This window comes from Opisthocomus hoazin, chromosome 9 (assembly GCF_030867145.1).
Source record: "Opisthocomus hoazin isolate bOpiHoa1 chromosome 9, bOpiHoa1.hap1, whole genome shotgun sequence".
In the NCBI taxonomy this organism is placed as follows: Eukaryota; Metazoa; Chordata; class Aves; order Opisthocomiformes; family Opisthocomidae; genus Opisthocomus; species Opisthocomus hoazin.
In genome coordinates, this window is record NC_134422.1 from 43,884,115 (window position 1) to 43,908,261 (window position 24,147).

Genomic DNA, 24,147 nt, shown 5'->3' on the forward strand with positions numbered 1-24,147 from the left:
CCAGTTGGCTGTTTCAAAGGCTTTGCCTTGTGAGCTGTACGGATGTACAGACGGCAGAGAAGTCAGTCCAGCCTAAGGAAAGGCGGGCATTGCTCGAACCCGTTTAGTGTCAGTGTGAGACAACCATAATGAAACCAGCAGCTGATTTGGGAAGTGCTTTTAATGGTGAGAATCCTCCTATCAAATACAGAAAAGAGCTTTACAAAAAGAACATCGTATTTTACAGAGCAGAAGCACAGATGTTAAGCAGCAGTTTATTGCAGTTACCAGGTATGTACATAAATGGTTGTAACAATTTGAGCAGAGCACAATTTTTAAAAAAATTTTTTTTTAACAGTGGATAGTTTCTCCCTGCTTGTAAACATGAGGAAAGTGTTTCTTCTCCAAACAATTTCAGAATCGGAAAGTACGAATAGCCTTTTGCAGAGGTTTACGACAGCATTTTCTGCCTTCTGTCTCCGTTCTCTGTAATGGCTGCAGGGCACGTCTGTTCTCACGTACAGGCAGGGGACTCTTCTGCTACAGGGCAGACACACGGGCTCCCAGCTGCAGCTCTCTTACTGAATAAATAAGTGTACTTCCTTTTTTTTGTCAGAGAACACATCCATGCTTTAAGGTTTGCTTTGCAATTCTTCCAAGAAGAAGATAAGTATGTAATACACATTCCAGTAAAATGAACACTGAACAGCGTGTGTATACAAGAAGTCTTGCCAGAGTTACTCTGACAGCTCTTCCGATTTACAAACTTCATTAATGGACGGTGCTGCTCACAACACTGATCAAGGCACGCCTTAACGCTCGAGTCTGTGTAAGACCAGGTGACGAAACATGTAGCTTAAATTCGAATCCTCTATGCCCAAAACGCACCCTCCCTTTTTCACTTTTCCAAGATGTAGCTGGCTTTCAGAATTTTTAACTTCAAAGAAAGAAACAGAACATTTTCCGCCATCTGTTTTAGAAGCGTTTGCCGTTGTTTCTGTTTCGGCATCCACGCCCTAGGAGGACGGGTGGTTTATTCGCTGTCCTCCAACTCGTGCACGAGGTCAGGCAATTCCTGCGCAGCCTTCCCAGAGGCTGAGCAAGCGACTGACTCTCCCCCGCCTTTCAAAGCAGGCCTTGCAGCCGCAGGAAAGCGCTCGGCGGCAGGCCCACTGGGGATGCAGCACTGGGGCTCACAGTAACCTAAGGAACCGGACAGGCACGCAGACAGTCAGACCAGCTTTCCCCTCTCCAGCAGTTTCTGGTTCAGCGACTTTCAGAGAGAATAGGGCGGTTTCCTTCTGGAATTTTTCAGTCCTCTTTGAAATCCATGTAGGGTTACACACCGTGTCCTGCTGCAAGGAGTTCTGCAGTTAGCTGAAGAGATATCTTGATTTGTTTCAAACCTGCTACTCACCAATTCAATCATTCACTTGAGCTCTTGTATCAAAAAAAAGAATGCTGAAGAATTTATTCCTTTGCTACCCTCTCCACACCACTCACTTTATACAGCTCTCGATCTTGGCTCTTCTCAGGCTGACTTTTTTCCAGGTGAAGAATTGTATTTTGTTTATTTTTTTTTCCAATACAGAGCCTAAATGTAGCCCTGTGAGGTGAACGACAACAGAGAGCTAGGAAAACAACCTAGATTAATGTTTCTACAGCACAGGCAACTTTCCATACTGTATGCGAGACAAACAGCATTAAAAACAGCTGTCCTTAACTACACAGGAATTGCCGAGTGGGTTCAGAGGAAACAGCTTAGCATATTTACACTGGATTAAAAAGACTAGACAAATTCAGAGGTTTGCAGCACAGTCAACACCTGTGAGATTCAAGAGCAAGGACTAAAGCACAGTTAAAGCTGTGGGCTACTGAAATGGATTATGGCTTTATTTCCTTTAAGAAAAGCCTCTCTTGCTAAAAAAGCGGGGATATTCTAGAGTGCACCTGTAGACATCCAGAGCACCCCCAGTTTTTACCCTTGTTCCAAAACACTCTCCCCCGGGTACACCCCATTAATTTTAAGGGGAAGAGTTCTTTTCAGAAGACATTAACTTATTTGATTTTTCTGCATTCCCAACAGCCAATATGAAAAGATCTCAGTTAAATGTTAAATGATTATTTTTGCCCAAGGAATGCATTCTAGAAACTGCCTTCAGTTTAGTACTTCATACATTGTAACTGGTTACCTAAATAGTTGTAGTTCAGTGCTGGTTTACCATTCACTACTGTTAACCATCTTAAGCAGGGATACAGCTTTATAAAAGGTCAGTAATTTCTCTGATATGCTTTAAAAGCTTTAACTTGGAAGAGTCAGAATTCCTAGGGGTTTTGACCAGGTTTTGCTGCTTTTAGAGGTTTAACTTGGGGAACCACCACTAGTTGAAATTACACACATACAAGAGTTCTGGATAACTCGTGAAAAAAAGTTTTCCAAGTAGAGCAACGAATTCCAAGTTGCACAAGACCAGCTGTTACCCCACTTTTAATATGCTCAAGTTGCTTGGCGTTGTGCCAGAGGCAGGTGTCATGGGTATTTTCACCGTTTTTCCCGCATCTGTGTGCCATGGAGGAGATCCCTGCATGACCACGACCGCTGCCCAGAGAGCGGTGGGCTGCGTGAGCAAGCAGCGGTGGGTCAGGCTCTGCGGGGTGTCGTTAAGCAGTACTCACAACACTTCTCTCAGTCTTTGCAGCACACCACACGCAGACAGGTACCAAAATCCCTGAGTGAATACGTTCGCTCTGTTCCATTCTGCTTTCTCATTTTGACCAGATTATTTGCCATTAGCTCGTGTGACGAGTGTTTACAGTTTTTGCTTCTAAAACTAACTGAAAAATGCAGGGTTTGGTTATAATCACATTTATCTTCTGGAGATGCATTTTCGTTCAGCTTCTCCTCTGTAAAAATGTAATTTCAGGACAGCAGCACAAAACCAGTTCCTGTTCCTGCCTCTCCCACAGAGCCCTTCATGCAAGCAGCTCCTCCCCACGGTGAAGATGGAAGCGCAGCAGCTCCCTCCGCTCCTCCCAACACCCCTTCTGGTATTCCATGCAGCTGAATACACTTTACCAGTGCGAGACACATTTAGCCTAGACATTTTTTAGATATACATCAGCGTATTCGTGTATGGTCTACCATCTAATACTGCCTATTCAGTTTAGCCTGCTGCTTCCTCCTATTATTATCAGCATCACTCTGCACTTTGCTGTCAACACTTCTTTGCGAGCTCCTCAAACTAGTTTCCAGAGACTGCATGTTATCTGTCAGGGGTGAGTGGTTCTCAGTTTCCGCTCATGAGTGAATCACAAATGCATCATCACACAAGCTACAGGCTCAGACAGCTTTTGGCTTAGATGTACAAGGAACACCGGTAAAACCCACCTAGGTGAAGTTACATTACAGGAGCACGTGCCTGCCTACAGCCTCCAGAGGTTTCTGTACATACCAAGTCTGAACGAAGCTGAAATTATCAACACTCTAGTGTAAGACTTGCATTTCTCGAGGCTTCTGAATTTATGCAGACAAGGAAAGTGAAAATTACATTAAAACTTCACAGCCAGATAGTTAATTTCTCTTTTCTCCCACCAATATTTACACTTAAAAAAAAAAGAAAATAAACATTCTTCCAGCTTGTGAAAAACACTAGACATCCTCATTCCTTTCTCTCTTACACAATTCAACTGTCACTGTTTTGCAGCATTTGCCTCCTTGCTTGTCAAGAGCATTAACAAGTTAGCAGAGCACCCAGTCATGTAGTTATTCCATTACAGAAGGACAGAAAACCAAATTATTTTGCAGTAGTATCATTACTACAGTAGGATTAACACAACAAAGGAACAGAAGAAAATACAAACTGAGTCTAGGAAAAGTCATAGGATTACGCCAACGCATTTAAAGTAGTAGCATTTTTTTTAGCCATTTGTGTGAATTATGTACATGTCCATCTGAGGTGGTTACTTACTTCATCACATACACGTGACCTGAGTGACTCCATCTTCTGGGTCAAATTGTCCATCATCCAGTTCCCTTAATACTCCATCACTGCTGCTGAATCCTGGAAAGCCTCCGTACTGGGAAGATCCCTCCTTGATCCAGCACTGTTTAGCAGGAGACAGGTGAAACTCGTCAGGTGGCTGTCCCATTTCTACAGGGCGAGAAGTAGCCGTGTCTAATCCAACACTTCTGCTGGAGGCTTTGCCTTTTTCGTCCCCAATAACTTGCCTTAAGGATTTCTTCTGAAATACAAGAGGATGTTTATATGTTATTTAGGAAAAAAACCCACCAACCCCACACACTTTGCAGTGAGTTATGCATGGATTTAACGTGGAGCTGCATTTTAACACACAGCAGCATTTAACACTCCGATTTAAACTATGAGCTCCTCTGGAGGGAAAAAAAAAACAACCCTCCATCAGACATGTTTTTGTTCTCTATAAATAAACTTTAAGAGAGATAAAGATGACACAAGACACAGTGAAGATTCCAGCAAGCACAAATGAATGCTAAGAAAAAGCAGCCCAACAATGCTCGATTCTTATGAAGTACTTGGCAGATCCAGAATCACTTACAAGTCTTGACGCACGCTAAGATCAGCTGTTGGAAGGCAGCACAGCTCTGGGCCCGACGTACACATCTAGCACACCCCAACGCTTTCTGCCACACGGCACATGCGTGTTCTGCCGGCTGCCCCGCGGCTGCAGAGGTCCCTCCTGCCCGCAGGGCTGGGCAAGCCGGGCAGTGGGGGGCACGCAGCTGACAGTCCCCCCCTTCCCAGCCTCACGTAGGCAGGCGCTCAATCCCATCACTATCTTCTGGCCAGCGCCCTCGCCTGCGAGCTGCTCTGAAAGCCAGGGGATGCTGGTCACTTCCCCAAACACAGTTCTGTCCAGCAGCTGCAACAAGAGGCCAGTATCTGATAGAGATGTGAGTTACATCCACCAGCACTGAGCCTATTAAAGAAATAGGACTAAAGATTTCCCACTGACCCATCTCATGGCAAGACTGCTATGCTTTTCCATCTTCCCAGTTCTGCCCGTAAAGACCTACAGATGCCTCATCATCAGGTAACGGCAAGTTTCTTGGGGATTGCATTCAGCCCACACGGCGGATCTCCGCAGACAGAAGTCAGCGGCTGTCCTGTGCAGCCATTTGAGAGGGGTCTCAAAGGACCTTGCACAGGAAGAACTCAGTGTAACTACACCCTGCCGTTAGTACTGGGATCGCCTGACGTGCTTCTTGAAGTGATGGCTGCCAACGCCGAAAAGTGATCAACGCAAACAACAGACTATCCGACTCTGCCAAGGGTTCTCTCAGGCATTACAGATAAAAGGTTTGTTTTGTTTTAGCACCCATCAGGAGCTACCCCAGGTACTCCGATACGCGATGATCCAACAGCAGCAGTGCTCTGAGTCGCAAGGGGAGGATGGTCAGCACGGCAGAAGTGCCCTGGCTCTCTGCCTGGAGCCCTGCAGAACCAGAAGCAGCTCTGCCGGGGACACAGCCCTGTCCACGGAAGGGGAACGTCTAGCTCAGAAGGAATCCAGCCTCAGCACAGAGCTGGGTGAAGGACAGCAGCACTCTCCCAGGGGGATCTGCACAAACACTAATGCTTTAAAAAACAAACACACCCCATGACTGTTTTTGCCATGCTCTGGGAAGTTCTGTGCCCCTCTTCTACACACTGCTCATTTTTTTCCCCTCAAACCCTTTTGAAACAGTAAAAACAATGGCTAAAGGAAATGGTTTTAGGGAAGCTGTTACAGGAGACATTGGGAAAATTAGACTAAGGGGAAATAGTGTTGCCTCAGGAGAAACAGCAGGAAATAAGCTTCGCGTGGATGCCACAGTAAGAGGATGTAGAAGTCTGCCTAAGGGAAATAAAGGAAAAAAGAGAAAAAGAAAACCAGAAAACCCTCAAGCACTTTGTGGTTCAATCTTGGATCTCTGTCTCTGAACTATTTTCTTGGAAAAGCAAGTGGTATGTGACAAAGAACTCACCGAGACAGTCCTTCTAATCCAAGAGGCCTTTGAACCATTACATAGTTCATAAGCCAGGTCATAATGCACTATGCCATCAACATACAGGTAGGCAGAGAGATGGGCTGTGAAGACATAAAATACCTCCTCCTTGGAAAAGAGACGAGGTAATAGCGGTCCTCCCTTCAATTCTCACTGAAGCAAAACTTCCTTTAGAAGTTACAAAGCTAACTTGCACCCAACAACTGAAAAAAAAAATAAAAAAGTCCTGAGAACACAAAGCAACCTGTACTCCAGAGCACAGGTCTCCGAGGTCCAAGAGCTGGAGCTGCCGTGGGGCAAAGCTTCTGCCACGGCCACAGCCAGAGCCCGCCGGGCTGTGGAGAGCCGGAAAGCAACGGGGTCAGGGCTCTGGGAGGTGACAGCCGAGCGTGCCAGCAGGCCTGCGTGAGGCTGTTTTCTGATTCAGGTTGAGTTCAGCGAAGAGCCTTGCTGGCTTTGCATTTTGACCCCCTCAGGTAGCATTCTCCACAAGGTACCCGAGTTGCAAACACGCTAACAATACACTTAAATAGACCTAAACTGGCACTTTTTTTCTTTAAAGTTAAAACATTTTAGATATCTTAAGTATTTCTGTGTTTCAAAGATGCCCTAAGCTGTGGACATGAAATTTTTTTGAACAGCTTTAACGTAATCTGAATGGCAATGAAAAGATACGCAGTACAAATCAAAATGAAAATGTCACGCCCGACAATACAGCATCACGGGAAAGAAATGCTACGACTGAAGTGTCTGCAAGCACTTGATACCATTGTACAGCTCTGACACTACCGTCCAGGGGACATTTTAAATAAACCTATTTATTAAAATTTCTAGAGCAAAAGTTAATGCTTTCAGCTTTCAGTAGCTTGTTTCGCACCTGAAAGCTAGCTACTCAGAGCAAAGCTACCACGGCATTCTGTACCCGTTAGGTACTATTAACAAATCTATTCATTTCAACTGCAGCGAAGGTAACACGCTGCTTGCCAATTCAGACTTCTTGGTAAAAAAGCATCGAAGTAAAAAGATAAAAATTTAGGGGAAAAGCAACATAATTCGAAAAACAGAAGGAAAATGTTGCTCTGCTAAACGTTTCAGCTTCAGCCTGAACTACCTATTTATCCCATGCTAAAATGACCTCAGCATACTGACATTTCCTGGTGGAAAAGTAAAACATTTGCTGGTACTTACAGAGCACACTCAGATACCAAATTTGTTCAGATTTCAAACACAGTAATCCTGATGTAAATAGCTACAAATCAGCTACTTCTTGTTTACCTGCAGTACGTTCATGCGTAAGTCAAAAGGTTTCCCATTACAACAAAGTAAAACAATAACTGCAAAACACATGCCCCATTTTGTTTGTATAAACCAAAGAATGAAAAGCTCATTCAGCTGCTGATCACCTCACAGCTGGGTGACAGAACTTAAAACTGTAAGCATCATGCTTCCTATTTTTAATTTAAGCCGTGTCTCAGACTCATCAGTTCCTCAGGCTGAACGCTTTTACAGAACTGGTTGGCACTGCGTCTCCTGGCGGAATCCAGTCCTAACCATTCTAACCCGTGGCACGTAGTGACGCTGCCTTTTTCAGAGGTGCTCACAGCTCGAAATAACACACCTGACCACGGAAAAAGGATTCACGTCAGGAGTCCATGTCCTTATTATACAGGCTATTAAAAAAGGAGGGAAACATCAGGAAATCATGACTTTGTTTGATAATGACTGACATAATAAGGTTTTATGTATTTTACAATACTGATATAAAAATTACGTTCCAAAGCATGTGTTCAGATATGTATTAGCAAAGAACGTAAAGACTACACAGTCAGGCACGAGAGCAGGGGTCAGAAGCTTTGAAAGCTAAAAGTTGAAGATGCTTAGTACACAGAGGGAAATGAAAGGAAAAAATTCTATGAGGAACTGGCAGAAATTAGAAGAGGGTATGAATGGAAGAGGAGACTAAGACTTTGGCAAGGGAGACTACACAGAACACTGCAGAGAAGAAAGAGGGAGCTCAGATTTTGTAAATAAGGAAATAAATTGTAGATAGTGTACAGAACTAGCTGGGAGTGGAGATGGCTGTACAGAAGAATAGTGAAACAGGACTAACTGTGCATGTTGAATGCAGTTCTTACAAGCATGGAAGTAGTAATTACCAGGGGACACAGTGAGAAGGAAGTTAGCCTGGAGATAAGCCAAAGTCTGGAGGAGAACAAAAAACAGGAGAGTATTTTAGAAACACTAAGCAGAGGAAAAATCACAGATGATGGCAACAGTCTGGATAGAAAGTAAAAATGACAGAGAAAGATCAAATATGCACGTCAGACATTGAGAGACTCATGGAACTATTTATACAGATGGAGAAAGGAGAGACTAGGGGTCGTTACCCTACAGTAGGATAGAACACCACGAATGACAAGAGTTCATAAAGTTACTACCCTGGTGCTGGACAGGAGTGAAACACCCTTAGTTTTCATAGCTACTTAAGACCATCATGGGAAAGCTGATTAGGAAGAGGCTGAATGGCCATTGAAAAACAGAAAATAACAAAACCAGAAGTAACGGAAACTAAAAGTCCATCATGGGATGTTGCAAGACTTGGCAAAGAGGAGGCCACCAGTCCATCCTCCTCCAGCCACAGCAGGATTTACTCCAGTGCTATACAGGGTGCAGTGACTGCTGTAACCTTGACCCCAAGCAGGATGTGGTGACTGCCAGCTACTTAATCCTCGAAGCACTTCCATACAACCACCATTAAGGGTGCCCCACTCAAAAAGGGACAAGGAGTCGTTGAGGTCAGCTGCAGGGAACTATAAATCCTCTGTTTCTGTCACACATTTTCATGCAGCAACAGCTGACACCTCCCTTCAGCCCTGTTACCCTCCAGATCACAGCAACCCATGCACAGCTTGATGCTTGCAGTCTTCTACAAGCGTGAAAGTAGACATCCTGGGGTGAAAATAAAGTGTTTTCTTTTTCACGTGCTACAGATCCAGGATTTGAATCAGAACATTTCAGACTTCCTGAAGACTTCTAAAGAAACATTTACAGCATAGCCAACCTCACCCTCCTGAGACACAGTATTTTCTTAGCACAAGACAGGGTTTTACCATGCTTATGCTTTTCTTTGTGTCTTGCTTTAAGAGGTATAAGGCTGAGAAAAAAAATAACATACGAGTTCAGCTGCAAAGGCCCTCCACATACTTGAACTTGCTCCAAGTGAAGCCTTCTTTCTTCACTTCTTTCCCCACCAATTTTGAGCTCCAGTTTGTTGCTGTACCTAACCATTATGCAAAGTACTAGTTTATTTATTTTAATACCATAAACATGTTACTCACCTCTGGTGTCTGGACAGCAGAATTCCACATAACAGGTCTCTGAAGAAAAATAACTTGCTTTGTGGCCAGATTTCCTTCACTAAAGTTTAAAGAAAATTGTTTCAATGTTTTAAAGGCAATAGTAGTCACTGTAACACACTCATACCTTTCAGAGTCAACCGTAAGTTGTCTGTACCTAAGTCCATGAGGGAGGATAGTCTACCAAGCATTAACTGGTTTATTAATTCCTAAACAGTTCCACAATCACATCTAAAAAAAGCAGCATAGAGCTGGGTTAAGGTGCAGCACATGAAAACAGACACAGAACAAAAATCTGTGTTACTATGATTAGAGTTATTTAACATGTCTGCTTTTGAAAGTTTAAGTATCAGAGCTCCTACTTTTCAAAGTCTGCACTTTTCTGTCTGCAGTAAACCTCAGAGAGTCTTTCTTTCATCTAACCTTCACTGTCAAATGTACAGCAACGTATTTCTACCTATTAATGCCACAATAAATAGGCCCAATCTCAAGCTTCAAATATCTCCATACTTTGTGGTACGAAATTCAGGAAGTAGCACTCTTTACTGCTAACTAGGTGTTTTCCAGTTGTAACCTTACATCTAGTTGACACAGTGGTATCCGCTTGCTGTCTCACCATCTATGGACAGGACTCAGCTCAGGTTTTATCAGCTCTAAATCCACAATGAGATAAATGACACTCATTTTGTACTCAGGAGGTCCATGCACAGGAAGGACAAGAAAACATAATACTAAGAGAAATAAAGGAGTTAAAAAAGAGAAGCTTCCATTTCTAGTCCTGGAACTTTTTTTACAAGTGTTGATACTGTTGTGGTAGATATAATTTACAGAAGCATTGTTGTTATTTCTTTCAAAAGGAAATACTTTCAGAAAAAAAAAATGTGAAAAGGTGCAGGTGTTCCTCAAGACCAAATCAGATGTTACTGATACGATGTTTCAAAAGTGTTACACTCTTAGTACTGGTGACACATCCTCTTTAAGTTTTTATGTATTTATTTTCATCACCTTTCCATCTGAAATACAGGTCAGCACATTGATTGCGTACATACTACAAAGCCCAACTCTGTGGCACTGAAAGAGTGCAAGAATTTCGAGGGCAGAGCTCTAGGATGGGAGAGTTTAAAAAATTCCTGTGCTGTTCTAAATATCAGATACTATGTTCTGACAAACTCTTCTTCTCCGCCCAGCTCCTACTTCTGGGCAGTATTCAATGAGATCTTTATGTGTATGAAGGACAGACTGAAATACTTTGGCAGAGGGCGACTACAGATTTAAGAGTGTGCTAAAGAAAAGTAGCAAAACAGAAACACTAGAGAGACATGTAGTGAGTTCATTTGACATATCCATGATTCTAGCTATTCCACCAATCACAAAACGGTAGTATTATGCATAACATTACAGAAAGAACTACTAAAACAATGCAAGCTTGTACTTCAGGATGAGTATGTCACAATCTTCACCACCACACACACAGAGTTAACTGATTCATGTTTCATGCCAGGGCTAGGGCCGATAGAAATAATTTATATTTAACATTAGGGGCTTGCTCCAAGAAAACACAGGGATCAAAACCATCCCTATGCAACATGCATGAGCTTGTTAACAGCCTGCCTGAGCAGAGCTTCTGGAAGTAAGCTCTGGGGAAGTACACACTATTCCCAGCATACTCCGTACACTGATCAGTCAGTGATGATGGTTTTGTGACGGTGTTTGGCCCTGCACAGCCTTCCTTTCAGGTCATGGCACACCTTTCATGTCTTCCCTGGATGAGAAGAGAGAACTACCTTAAACTCCAGCTTGTGGGGAAAATAAAACAGCAGAATGAACTCATTAGTTTCTTTCTGATAACAAATCCTTCTGCTCTGAGAGTCCCTACCTCACAATTTGCATTCATCAAAAGAAAATGTGCTACAATTTTACATCATGACAAGGAAATCAGCAATCCTGCAACCTTACTCCACTTGGCCAGGTATCTCTCCCTGCCCCACTGATGTGTTTTGGTAACATCAATTGGGAGATCTCTCTACTAAGCGAGAAGGCTGAGCACGGTCCCCAACACGGGGAACAGCCTACGGCTTATTTTGTAACAGTGTCTGCGTTCCTTCAGAGAAAAGAAAAAAACCCAAACATTAAGCTACAGCTTGTACAAATTCTACTAGAACAGAGAAAGGACAGGACGGTGAGTAGACAATAAGTAAATTAACAATTTTCTAAGTCTGACCTTATTAAAATGCCACACACGACAAAGCAGCTATGAGCTTAATTCACAAAGAACTCAATGACAGTGGGATTTCCACAGAATTTAAATGAGAAAAAGCGCTTAGAGCAAGTTGCTCCATAGCATCCCTCACATTTCCACGCTCCATCTTTGCCTCGTAAGCCAGGGCATTTTGAAAACATCAATTAAGTAGTTTGCCATGATAAATTAATAACCACGCAGTCAGTGTTTTTGCACTGTATTTGTCTGTATTTGCCTGCTTGCTTCCCGGCGCCCGTAGACAGTCTGTCCTGCCCATTTTCAGGGACTACAGCAATCAGCGAGGGGAAATCAAGGTCGCTGCAGAGTAAGGCTGCTGAAGCCTTTTTCCTGTCTCTTCTTTTAACGGGGATGAAGAACCACAGAGGCTCTTTTGTTGGAACACCAGCAATTTGTTTGTCCGCTTATGCTGTACAGGCAATAAATTTGTCCTCTTATTATACATTTATGTTTAATAAGTTCCTCAAGCTAGAAGCTAACTAGCACTGCCAATGGCTCTCTTTTTTAGAGATCTATTTTTTATGCATGAACATTTTATACATAAAGCACTTCGAATTAAGGTTAGAGAAAGTTTTCTGAAAGATGAACAGGAGCAAGATAAATTCTTATAACCCAATTGAGTTTTTTTCCATTTCCCTAAAGAAAGTTTTGCACTCCTTTGGAATTGCACAGCATCTAGATTTTCAGTTGTGAGACATACACCAGCTTAGGACAGTAAGTCTCCTGGCTTCAAGGATCTGTTTAATGAAAAATTAAAAAAAACAAACCTTAGAAATAATTCTAATTTTAGACCACAAACATGTATGAAATTCTACAACCTCATGAAAATACCATATTAGTAATTCCAGTAGCACTAAGCTGCTAGCAAAGTATCTTCAAAAATTCACCCCCCGCCCCCCGACTGTAACTCCTAAAAGGACTACTGATTTTATCCTTGATATACAGCTTCTGAACTTGGTGTAATTACTGCCAAATTCTTGTCTTGAAGTCATTTACCTAGTAAAAGCTATCTCTAATGCAGGAGGCTCTTTAGGTCGCTAATATTATTGGCGGTCTGTCTTGTATTCTTCTTTGGTCTGCTTTATTGGTCAGAAAGTTCTCTGACTGCTGACAAAATTTAAATATCCAAGATATGGATGGCTACAACAACCATTGCACCATATGCACTTTTTTTTCACACTCTGTTTTCTCATCTCCCCGGAAAAAGAGAATCACAGACAGAAGAGGGGAACTTCTGTGGGTTTTATATTGTGCTGACGAAAAATACAAACTCCCACACCCCACAGCACTGATTTTTCAAACAACACCGCACAAAAAAAGCAACTCGGAATGTTTCAAGAACACGACATCTACCCTTGCCCTATTTGTAACAGCAAGGACAACACTTCCCAAGGAAACGTTTCCTGCATCCCATGACTTCGGCCTGGTGGCAGGAGTCGGAGGACCGGAGGTGCCTACAGGCTGCTGCCCCTGCCGCACAGGGGACAGCGACCCACGACAGGCGGCTGCCACGCGGCACGACACTCCACGCAACACGGCCGGCCTCTGGAAAGAGGGGAAACCTCCAACGACACCAAACCCACGCAGGAACAGACAGTACAGCCTGGTGCTTTTTGAACTGTATCAAATCCTAACCATGTAAAAACCAAAGCAGGAACACATCAGTGCCTGACAACCCTGTCACGCCCCAGAACCCGTCAGCCTGCTGGTCTGCAGACAAACAGCTGGTACGGTGGCCAGGAACAGGTCACGCGAGATCTGAGACGACACAAAGTTTTGCAATAAATTAGGAGAAGAGGAAAACAGACTAGAGCAAAATCCAAAACTGAACAAAGATGGGGAGGTGGCTGCCCTGCTAGCATACTTTAATTCTTCAACAGAATTTTCTTTATATACTTTGTCCAAATTTTTTTTTTAATAAATAGGAAAACATGAATTTGCCAGATCATCCAAAGCGTTGCTCATTTTCTTCGTTCAGTATTTCTGAAGCCCGTTAATATTCAGGCTGGGTTTTGAGGTCAGAGTTCCAAGTCTGGGAAAAGAACAGCTGTTCAGCAGCATAAAGTGTCCTTCTTCACCGAGACATTTCACTTGCATTCCTAGGATATTCCACCACCACAGTAATGGCATCTTTCACACCAGACACACAGTAACCATCTAGGAATTTCTTTTCCTCTTTAAACACCAACATCAATGCCTAAAAATAGTATTTATCAACCACTACTTAGCCTATCGGGACAGAAAGACATTCTTCTTTGGACTTATAAGAATTCTTCGTTCCTAATTAGGAATTCTTGTTTGTGGGCTTTTCCTTTTCTTCTGTTAATTTTTTTTTAAAGAAAATTGAATAGCTGTATATTAGATATATGACAGGCACACAAAACGCGATTTAGCCGGTTTCTTCCAAAAGTATCTCACAAGCCACACGAAGACAAGAAGTGTTCGACCATTCACGTAGACACCTACCCAGCCCTTTAGGCTAGAAAACAAATGACTTTATCAGTCTGAATTATTCTAGTGTTGATACAAAATGGACACAACTTCGTATCTAGCCAGGTTACAACCCCCTTTTGCCTGATCGCAGCTACTAACGGGCTGGCTGTTTGACATCTAGGAAGCCACACTAGCACAATGTAATTATCTTGCCAGTGTGTTACCTTTTTACTAGCCCAAGGAACAGGTCTAGTCTAATGAATCTGTTCACGCTTCCTACAGTACTTTGTGATTTTTTTTTTTTTCTTACAGCACTTAGCTTCTTTTACCTGGCCCTGCCTTCGCTCTGCAGCCTGCGAGGCACAAAACAGCGTCCTTTCGCCCGCTGCAAGCACAGACCGATACTCAGAGTGGCTGAGCAGCAGCTGCTCCGGACAATCTTGTCCCTGCTGTCCAAACCCTACAGGGATGGGTACGGTTACACTGCTTGTGGGACAGAAGAGGTTTGAGGTTAAAACCTCCCTCTCGTCCCATGACCCACAGCGCACCGTGACTACTAAAATCTTTCTTTCCCACTGCCTGCTCACGTCCTTCAAGAAGTATATCCGGATCCTGAAGGCTTACTCTCGAGCTCTAAGATTTGGCCAAATATTTCAGTAGTTAGGAAAATCAGGCTCAGTGGTTCACATACCCTCAGCAAGTCGCCATGTTCAACACAAATACGCTTAGACTACAAAAATCTCTGAAGTAATGAGTTAAAGGATAACCCTTTTGTTTCATGTCCTGAAAACTGCTTCTCTCTGGAGCAGGAGCTTTACAAGTTCAGAATGTCATAATTTCCAGAAGAAAACACAACGTAGAAACCTTTAAAAAAATGACAGAACATGCCACATGTTTTACTACAATTTCTTTTGTCTTCGCTTTTAACCAGTTGGTTAAAATCAACTATTAAAAAAACCAGAGCCAAAATAGAAAAATTCCAAACTATTTTGTGACCAGAAAACCCTCCTTCTCACATGGGTGAGTTGATTTAATTCTGTCAAATCACCTGAACAAAATTCCACCTTCCTGGAGAAGTTCTTAGAACCTTTCCTTCACACCCTTTTTTGACGGTGTCTTGATTGAACACCCCTGGATCCAAGGATCACTAAAGCCACCCGCTCTTTCCGTTGTCCTTAATGAGCCCTAAAGCCATGCCCCAGTACATTTGTTTGTTTTCTAACTTCGGCAATCTTAATCTAAGGGGAGGAGAATTAGGAAAAGAAAAAAAAAAAGAGAGAGAGAGAGAAAGAAAAGAAGTGCATGCTTAATCCAGTGTATCATTTGCCAATTTTAAGCTTGGTATCGTGTAGAAAAGCACAGTACTTTTTCTTGTTTAATGAAAAAACAGAGAATATTGACCTTTCTAAGAGATCCAGGACTGCTATTTAGCTCTTTCTACATATATAAGTCCTCCTCAGCCATGTAACTATCACAGTACCAGAACTGAAATCCAGTAGTTTGGTGCTATATTCAAAATGAAACATAGTGTCTAGATTTAAGAAGAGAAGCAGCCCAGTGACTTGCTGGATTAGCACGTTCTCCTCCCTAATTTGCAATAAATACTACATGGGTGTCCTGTGACAACATGACTTCTTACACAGTCTAAACCAGTCATTCACCAAGGTGCTAACTTAGAGAAACATTTCAATGCTAGTTTAAACTTGAAGCGCATGAGTAACCCCATCGCTGGTGACTGGGTATGTGATAAAAAGCTGCCTAAACAAAATCTTTTAATGTTTATACCTAAACAACGTATTTGAAGTTTAGGATTACCGGTCTAGTTTGAAACTCACTGAAGTCAGCAGTCCTAACACACTGAGGTAAAAAAGATTCTACCATAATGCTACTCACATCTCAATGTTATATGCAGTTCACATTATTAGCATTTTTCTTCCTTCTACATTTAAGTATGCAAGTAATCACGTGATAATTCTCAGAGATATGTACACCAAAAGAGCTGTAATCTCTTGTTCGGGTACCTGTCATGTCGTACAATAGGTGTAGGCAGGACACAGGTCAGAAGCCATCCGAACTCAGCCAGCGTGTGCAATAAAGGTCCATAATCTGTTTTAATTTCACACCCCTACATTAATAATTATAAAAAGTAGTAAAGAGACTCTGCACAGGTGTTACTTGCATTTCTACACATAAATTACAACAACTCTCCTCTCACTTATAATGATATAATCCTCCCAGATGACACTGAACTGTGTTGTTTGGTGGAGATTCGCTATTTCAAACTGGAAACAACTTGCAAAGTTCCAGACTACAGGAGACCAGGAAAACAGAGCATATCGACTTTAGGTACGAGCCCTGGTTCAGCAAGACATTCCAAGCGCATCTCACTTGTTAAACTTCTCATGCTGCTAAACTAATGCCTAAAAGTTGTTAAACATCAGAATAGCCGTCTCCATTGATGTATTTAGGTTTTTACTTCACATCTGAGTAACAAACCTCTCACCCAGCTATATACTTGGGGTTTTGGGGTTTGGTGGTTGGTTTTTTCACTTTCTTTGCTTTTTTTTTTTTTTTGTTTGTTTTAATATACAAGGTCTTAGCTTTATGCTATGTCTTTTCAGATCGGTAAATGTATTTATCATTGACTATTTGAAAAGTAAGCCCTTGGTATCCTCCAACAGAGATTACTTTCAGATGTCATTAATCCATATCAATAGTCTTCTAACACTAAAATATTAAAAACATTAAATAATTTTATTGTTGTACCATGCTACAGTAGTACATGTAGATTTATTAGAAAAAAATGAAGTCTTTCATATTTAGCAGTAAAAATTTTACGAAGAATATACATCCAAAAACCACACTCAATTAATTTGCCATCTATGTTTTCTTGTTCTGTTTCTAGTTCTTGCTATTTTCTTACCCTTTTCATTCAAAAATATTTCAGCATAGTGTCAGTGGAGCTGCACTGGCTGAAATTCTGTCTAAATTGGTCTGAAGCACATACATTTCAAAACACGTTTTCTCTGGTGGTTGTATCTGTTGGTAGGAACATCTGCAAATGCCAGGCCAGAATCCCTGCGGCGTGTTTCATTTATGCACACTGACCAACCACCACCAGCCTGACTTCATTTTTATGACTCAAGGCTTTAGCTTATGCAGGTGGCTTCAAGAAACCATTCTGACTGTTTATCAAACACCAGTACAAACATTCTAAGGAAAAAATAAAGACAACTAGAAGCAGGAAATTGCATTGCTAAATAATCACCAACTTACCTCAATGACTGTCCATTGTTCAACAACTATTGCATCATTTCCTTTCCTGTTAGACCCTGGAACCCCAGCACCTTCTTCTTCGTAGATAAATAATCCTTCTAAAGACTTTGGCAAATAGTCCCCTGCGAACATAAAGACAAACAAACTGAAATATAAAGTTTTAGGTTGGTATTCTACCAAGATGCACGCATGGGCTTGTTGTTCCCCTTTGAAAAGTGCTCTAAAACAAAATGAACTGAGACAGCAAATAACTCAAATCTGTGCATATTTCTAGTGGTTACTGTCTACTTACAACTTGAAGTATGCTGATCAACTCATTATTCAAACCCGTTTTTCTACACAAATTGAACTACGAACCACTTCATTTTCTCAAAGGCATTAGCCACTTCCATGCTTGAAGCTGAATCCCAGTTTCCTGTATTTGACATATTCCCTGCAGCAGATGGGCACAAACCCTCTTTATTCAACTGCAAGACTGTATGCTGGACAATAAATGGGGCTTTCGGTGTGAAGGGAGAGAGCACAAAGACAAACGAAGCATGAAGTGCAAAGCCTAGCTACTGCTACTTAAATAAATACGTAAAGGGCCACAGGAAGAGCCTGAAACAGAAGTAATTGTAGGAAGATTCCTGATGGGAAGGAAGCTTCAGAGCACAACTCCCTGACTCACTTGTCGAAGTCCAACAATCTCCCGTCGGCCCAAACTAAAGATGTGCATCAAATACTGGTTCATTTTCTGGTTTTGCTTCTCCTAAGAGCCACCGGGAAGCCTTTTCCGCAGATGTACCTCGCCAGCTGACTATCTTGAACTGAATTTGAACAGTGAAATTATATAATCCTCAGAATATCAGATTTAAATCTTCTCCAGTACTGTACAAAGAGACATAAAGAGATGATTGTTTTTGCCACAGCTTCGTGGAAGACAGATAAACTTTAAGAAAACAACATCCAGAAAACAAACAAAACTTATGGGACACAGCTGATCTGGTTTTAAAAACTGACCAGTCTGGCATGGAAGTTGTGCTACATAAACCAGGAATTCCCATTTTTTGAGCATGCTTGTCAAAGCACTATAAAATATCAACTATTTATTCATACTATTTTTTTACTATGTTGCATATAGCAGATTTATGTAGGTTGAGTTATGATTTAGATACTTGCATGCATATCTATCTCTTCCACGCATTTGTAGAGATACTGGACATGTTATTTCATTTTTAGATGACACATACATATAATGTGATTGCACATGGAACTGAATATACGGCTTCAGGCACAAACATACGAATATCTGCACAGCTCCTAATAATTCATAAATACTCAGTCTTATAAATTCATGGACTCTGACCTTTCTTCAGTGTTCAGGCAGATATTTAAAATGGACAGACCACCTGCAACATATTAGAATATATATTTTTCTATAATTGTTCAAACATGATAGAAGAAATTTTAAACAGTTATTGACACCAGACACCTCCACTCAGTGGTATTTTGAGACAAACTGTTCATTCAGAAAGTGTATGTTATCAAAAATTACCTCAGTCGAAAAAACCACACATGCAGCTAACTGGTTCACCTGGCCCGTCTCTCAATTACAGTAGCTCATCTTTGTTAATATCAGTACTCCAGAAGAAAAAAAGCACTGCATGACAGATAACAAACCAGAAAAAGGAAAAATATTGCCACAGCACTTCTACTGATCTGAGGTACTTCTATGACCATGAGAACTTTCAAGGCAGCTACAAACGGAGGAACACTACAACGATACAAATGGCTGCTTAAAGAGAACTTACCTGCATTATTTTTATGACTGCATCCTCTTTTGGCAGCAGAACACAGAAGTCGGTACATATTAAGAATTGACAATTTTTATTTTTTTTTTTTAATTCTTTTTATGTTACAACTTCCTCCTGCCTTGAATTGGGTATTGTACTTTGATCCCCATAGCAACCGAGTTCTGCTGACTCTGCAGAATATCTGTAGAGTCCAAACCAGAGGAGGATTTCTGCAGCTGTCTGACTCTTACCTGGTGTTTTTATTAAAACAATAGCTAAAAATTGCTCATTCCACTAAGGCTGTATAAAAGGTCAAGTACTGTTAAAGACACCTCACAGTCTAAAGGCAAACAAAAAAAGTGAGGTGAAGACGACAACCAGAAGTACATGCAGACACATAAGAAGTAATTCTAGTAATAAATACAAGTGCTAAAATACTTTTTCTCTCCAAAAAAGCATTTCAGGTTTCCCCCCTATTGGACACCGAACTTTTATCCAGTTACAAAACTCTTCCATGGTCACCTCCAGAGCAAACGTTTTAGCTTAAGCACTCAGTAGCTAGATTGATTTCTTACTGTGGTTACAGACACTCGATCAGCTGCAGAATTCCTTCCACACAGCGAGCTGTGCCTATGAATATACGCAGTTTAATTCAGCGGCATCCCACCCACGAGGCCAACTGAAACACATACCAGTCAAGCGGGGCTGCAGCAGGAGCACCAACTGCTGCAGCGAGGCAGCGTGAAATCCCTATGTAAGTCATAACCTGGGTATTAAAGATGGGACAGTTACTCACATCGAGAAGAGCAAACAGCTACGGGGGAATGGGAAGACTGCAGAACTGTTGCTGGACAACAGCTGCAAAGACTAATTTCAACAGCTGCCAAAAACACCCCTCAGTGAGTTGCCAAGTGTCTCCAGAGAGTTATTTTCCAGCTCTGAGAAATCTGTATTGAAAACTAGGAGTCCGATTTCTCACCTCTCCTCCCCCAAAGGAAACTTAGTTCTTCCACTGACTTCAACAGATAGGAATTATAATTTCAGAGCAAGAGAGATGGCCAATACCAACCGTGCCATTAGACTGCCTATGTGCACAAAACAGGCGGTTTGAGAGGGACTAGCTGCCAAATTCCGGCTGAGGTGAACACAGCCATGTTGATGTGCCTGGACCCTCTGACAACCACTAAATTCACTTTCATTGCAGAGTTACAGAAACGCAGTGATTCACACTCAAAACTAAACTATGGAGAGCGATGAAAACTGAAAAGTTGTCATAATTGTCAGGGTTTCATTTCTAAAGAACCCGTATCATCTAACTTCCAAAGATTTTGTGTTTTAAACTTCTTTTTTTAATTTAAACCCTTCACTATTCCAGGCCTTGCAAAGGGGATGCTGAATACGTATTATTTTAAATCAGAACATCAGAAAAAAAAGCATTCAAATAAAGCATATAGCAAACACAAAGACTACTCGAAACCCCAGTAATTCTACTGTCTTTGTATAAGTTGTGCGAGAAGCAGATATAAAATGACATGCAAGCCACTTTAATACATTATTAACCACTGTGCTTGATAATCCGATTGAGTATTGCAGAAATTATTTAATGTCTCTGAAATCTCTCCAACAAACTTTTTACAAGACTTTTCTCTTTGTTTTGCTTGCTTACAAGCAATTGTAAAGGAACACCAACGACTTAGTACAAGCAAGACATGAACAGATCCAACCACAGACAAAATATCACATTAGTGAAGTATAAATTCTAAGTATGGTATTGAACAATGTTTATTACAATAACTAATACATTCTGGAACTACTGACTATGTCAGACTCTTTTGGTCTGTTTCCCTAACACTAGGTACTACCATTTTCTCCACGTTTTTTTCAAGTAATTGCACAGCAGTAGCCACATACCATTTTTTGCAACACTTCTCATTTCTGGCTTTCAGACAAATTTAGTTCAAGTAGAAACAAATCTCTTAATTAGGCATTTTACCAGCAGCAGGGTTTGAGAGCTCAAAGCACTCGCGCCAATAAACTGCTGCTCCTGTTGGCAGCTGTCTCCCAGCCCAGGCCTGCCGACGTGCAGGATGCTAGGCTCAGCGGGGCGTGCGGCAGCACTGCCGACACCACGCTCGCGGCTCTTCATCAGGAGGATGGAGGCCAGGAACGCCGGAAGGGCTAGTACGATCTCTCCAGAAGAAAAAAAATGAGATTGAACGGAAGCTGGCCAAATGAAATGAAATCTGAAGGTCCTGTGGCCCACAGCTCTGCGAGTGTAACAGTCTGAGCGTTAACTGAGCTGATGGGTTCCTGCAGAAGAGCAGAGGAAGCAGAAGGGACAAGGGAAGACGTCTCTCCCAGCTATCCGAACAGGTCCCAGAGGATCTGCCTACAGCTGAGGGCAAGGACAAAGCCAGATTTCTTTACTCTCTGTGTATGTCCACATCTGACCAGAACAACCTGCAGAAACATCCTGCAACTTCAGGATCAATGGTCAAATGTCAATGCATTTGGTGTTTTGGAAAGTATTAAGCCCAGCAAAGAGCTGGAGAACGCAGGAAGCACGGAAAGTCTGGCTTCAGTTTAAGGGTACAGTAAGCACAACGAGAACTCAAGGTGCTCTTTTGTCTCAGAAATACTCAGGGTGCAGCACAGTACCTACAGCGAGCAGCACAACACAACAGGGAAAGACATATCTAATGACTTTTTTCCCCATTATCTTTTCCTTTAAAAAAAACTGAAACAACAAATAAAGACCTAGCACAAAAGGTTTACTTCATTGCAACACTACATTGCTTTCCTGCTTTGGAAATCCTCAATTTGATAAAACATAGCAGAAATTTAAATTTCAAAGCATGTTACTGCCTTCTCCGGTATCAGACTCTATAAACTGACAATGACTCTCTGAACATGTTTACATACTGCCCTTCACACCAAAAAGCAAAACGTGATTTACTTTCTGAAAATTATGTAATTCTACATTAACAAGTAAAAGCTTCATGATCATCTGGGACAACACTCACCTTTAGAAGTTTCCCAGTGTACGAAAGAATCAATTAAGGACAATCCTTGTTTATAATAAAACGTGGTTAATTCCAGCCAGTCTGCTTCTAGTGTACTAATAACCGGCCCCTTTCTTGCCACTTTCATAGACAAAATGCCTTCGTGATAGGTCCAGCACATAGAATCATCATCAAAAACGTTGAAGACCGTATATAGCTTGTCTAAGAAAAGAAAAAGAAAGAAGAATGAACCTCTGGAAGACAGTGCTCCAAAAGAAAAAAAAAAAATTTGTTAATATCTTTTTTCAACATGCTTTTCTAGTTTTAAGCAACTCAGCTTGAGACCTAAACACACTCGGGATGAGGTGTGAGGAGGGTAACAATGCGGGTTGTGAGAAAGATTTGAACATATTACAGTTGTGTTGTCACCGGACCTTTCAGGTAGGTGGGTTTTGCATAGAGAAAATATACCAGAGCTAAGAGAAAAACTCGGTGGAAATGAGCTTCATTTCTGCTACTTACGCGACTTCTGACTACAAAGATCTGAAATTACTGTAAGTGAAGATTAAAGACAATTTTCTGGTTTTTAAAAGTATTAGGAATGCCTTGTACAGTATTGATTTTTACCCATTATTTTCTGAAGACTACTTAAGTACCAGGATAATCAGTTGCCTACTGGGGTTTCCCAAACAATAACTGATGAGCATGTGAGTTAAGCACACAGAACCTGCATACACCCAAATGTTTTTTATATCTAGGCATTAATACAGTGCTGTTACAGGAACACTGTCATAAACAAGTATTCATCAAAATTAAAATTCACAAATCCACAGCATTTTAGGAAATCGTTGGTGACAAGTTACGAAGTCCTAGGTATGTAGTTCTACAAACACACTCACTGACACACACTGCTGTGGAGAAATAACACAAAGCAGCTGCCAAAAAACGCTCTCCGATTGTCTCATCCTTCAACATCCGAGCAGCCTAAATCAACACAAACCAGCCCCCAGAAAGCAGAGCTATTCACGCTGCCGGAACACAGGACCCTGGTTTAGCTGACCCCACTCCAGATGCTCGTCTCTCCAGGCTCCAGCGGCAGAGGCAGATTTCCAGAGCAGGACTGGGACTGAAAGCAGTCTGAACCAGTCCCCAGGAGAACCCCCTCTGCTTTGAGAGGTGCTACCACACCCACTGCAAGTAACAGCAGGTGTCTGGAACAGGGCAAAGTCACTTCAGGACAAAATTATGAACTCTGTCAGGAAGAGATGACTCTTTCTATACAGTTTCACTTTATCACCTCCACAGGTGGCTGTATATAGCATAAATGTGTTTATCCTGATAAAGCTTAACTTCCTTCCCCATATACTAAAGTAAAATCACCTTTATATTTGTTCTTCAGGAAAAAAAAAAAATCAAGTTTCCCAATACAACTATTCAATTGCTTACGCGTATCAGAAATTTGCCTGCACATTTTGCTCTGCAGAGGGTGTATTTATAGCCAAAACCTGTCAGTTATGAGCCCCAAATCTAGCACTCGGAGAGTTCTGCATGTTTTGAGCAGACCTAACTAGAAATGGCATACTGAAGTGGCAGTGCAGACCTACATGCATGTAGCACTTTCTTTTAAAATTTACATCAGTATTCTTAAAAGTGATGGTTACACACAGCATTTACAAAGAAAGACGGTTAAGTTCTCCTAAGTTTTGTGTTAGGAACCCCAGTAACTTGAGTGAGCATAAACTCTAGTAGAGAAGCCTGGCACATTCCTGCCCAAAGCTTTTCGAGGTTTCCTGAGAACACTGGATGTAGGGGATGTGCTGGTTGCGACCCACCCTGGCCACACCGGTCTGCACAAAGAAGGTCCGTAACAGAGTCCAGAGTCTCCCGCTCTTTGTTTACAAGATTTCTATTCTGCTACATATAGAAACCCCACTATTTCAAGCGGACAGGAAAGAGTTAAAACTTTAACGTCATGCTCTAAAGGCTCAGCATGTCGTACAGGAACTGCTTTAATTCAAGTGTTAAAGTAAGAGGGACATTGATA

General features: G+C 41.7%; 1 protein-coding gene across 4 annotated transcripts in view; it reads right to left on the reverse strand.

The window, feature by feature from the left end:
• Window positions 1-24,147, reverse strand: part of RFTN2 (raftlin family member 2) — a 35,765-nt gene that overhangs the window by 739 nt on the left and 10,879 nt on the right. For 2 of the 4 annotated variants that reach the window (XM_075430553.1, XM_075430556.1), the window contains 5 exons: window positions 22,125-22,325; window positions 17,327-17,448; window positions 16,072-16,175; window positions 9,343-9,421; window positions 143-4,221 (listed from right to left, as the gene is read on the reverse strand). In XM_075430553.1, the coding sequence (XP_075286668.1) occupies window positions 3,952-4,221; window positions 9,343-9,421; window positions 16,072-16,175; window positions 17,327-17,448; window positions 22,125-22,325 (776 nt within the window). In that variant the 3' untranslated portion in view covers window positions 143-3,951. Of the gene's footprint in view, window positions 1-142; window positions 4,222-9,342; window positions 9,422-16,071; window positions 16,176-17,326; window positions 17,449-22,124; window positions 22,326-24,147 lie in introns of those variants that run through there. The other 2 variants (XM_075430554.1, XM_075430555.1) reach the window with 2 other exon arrangements.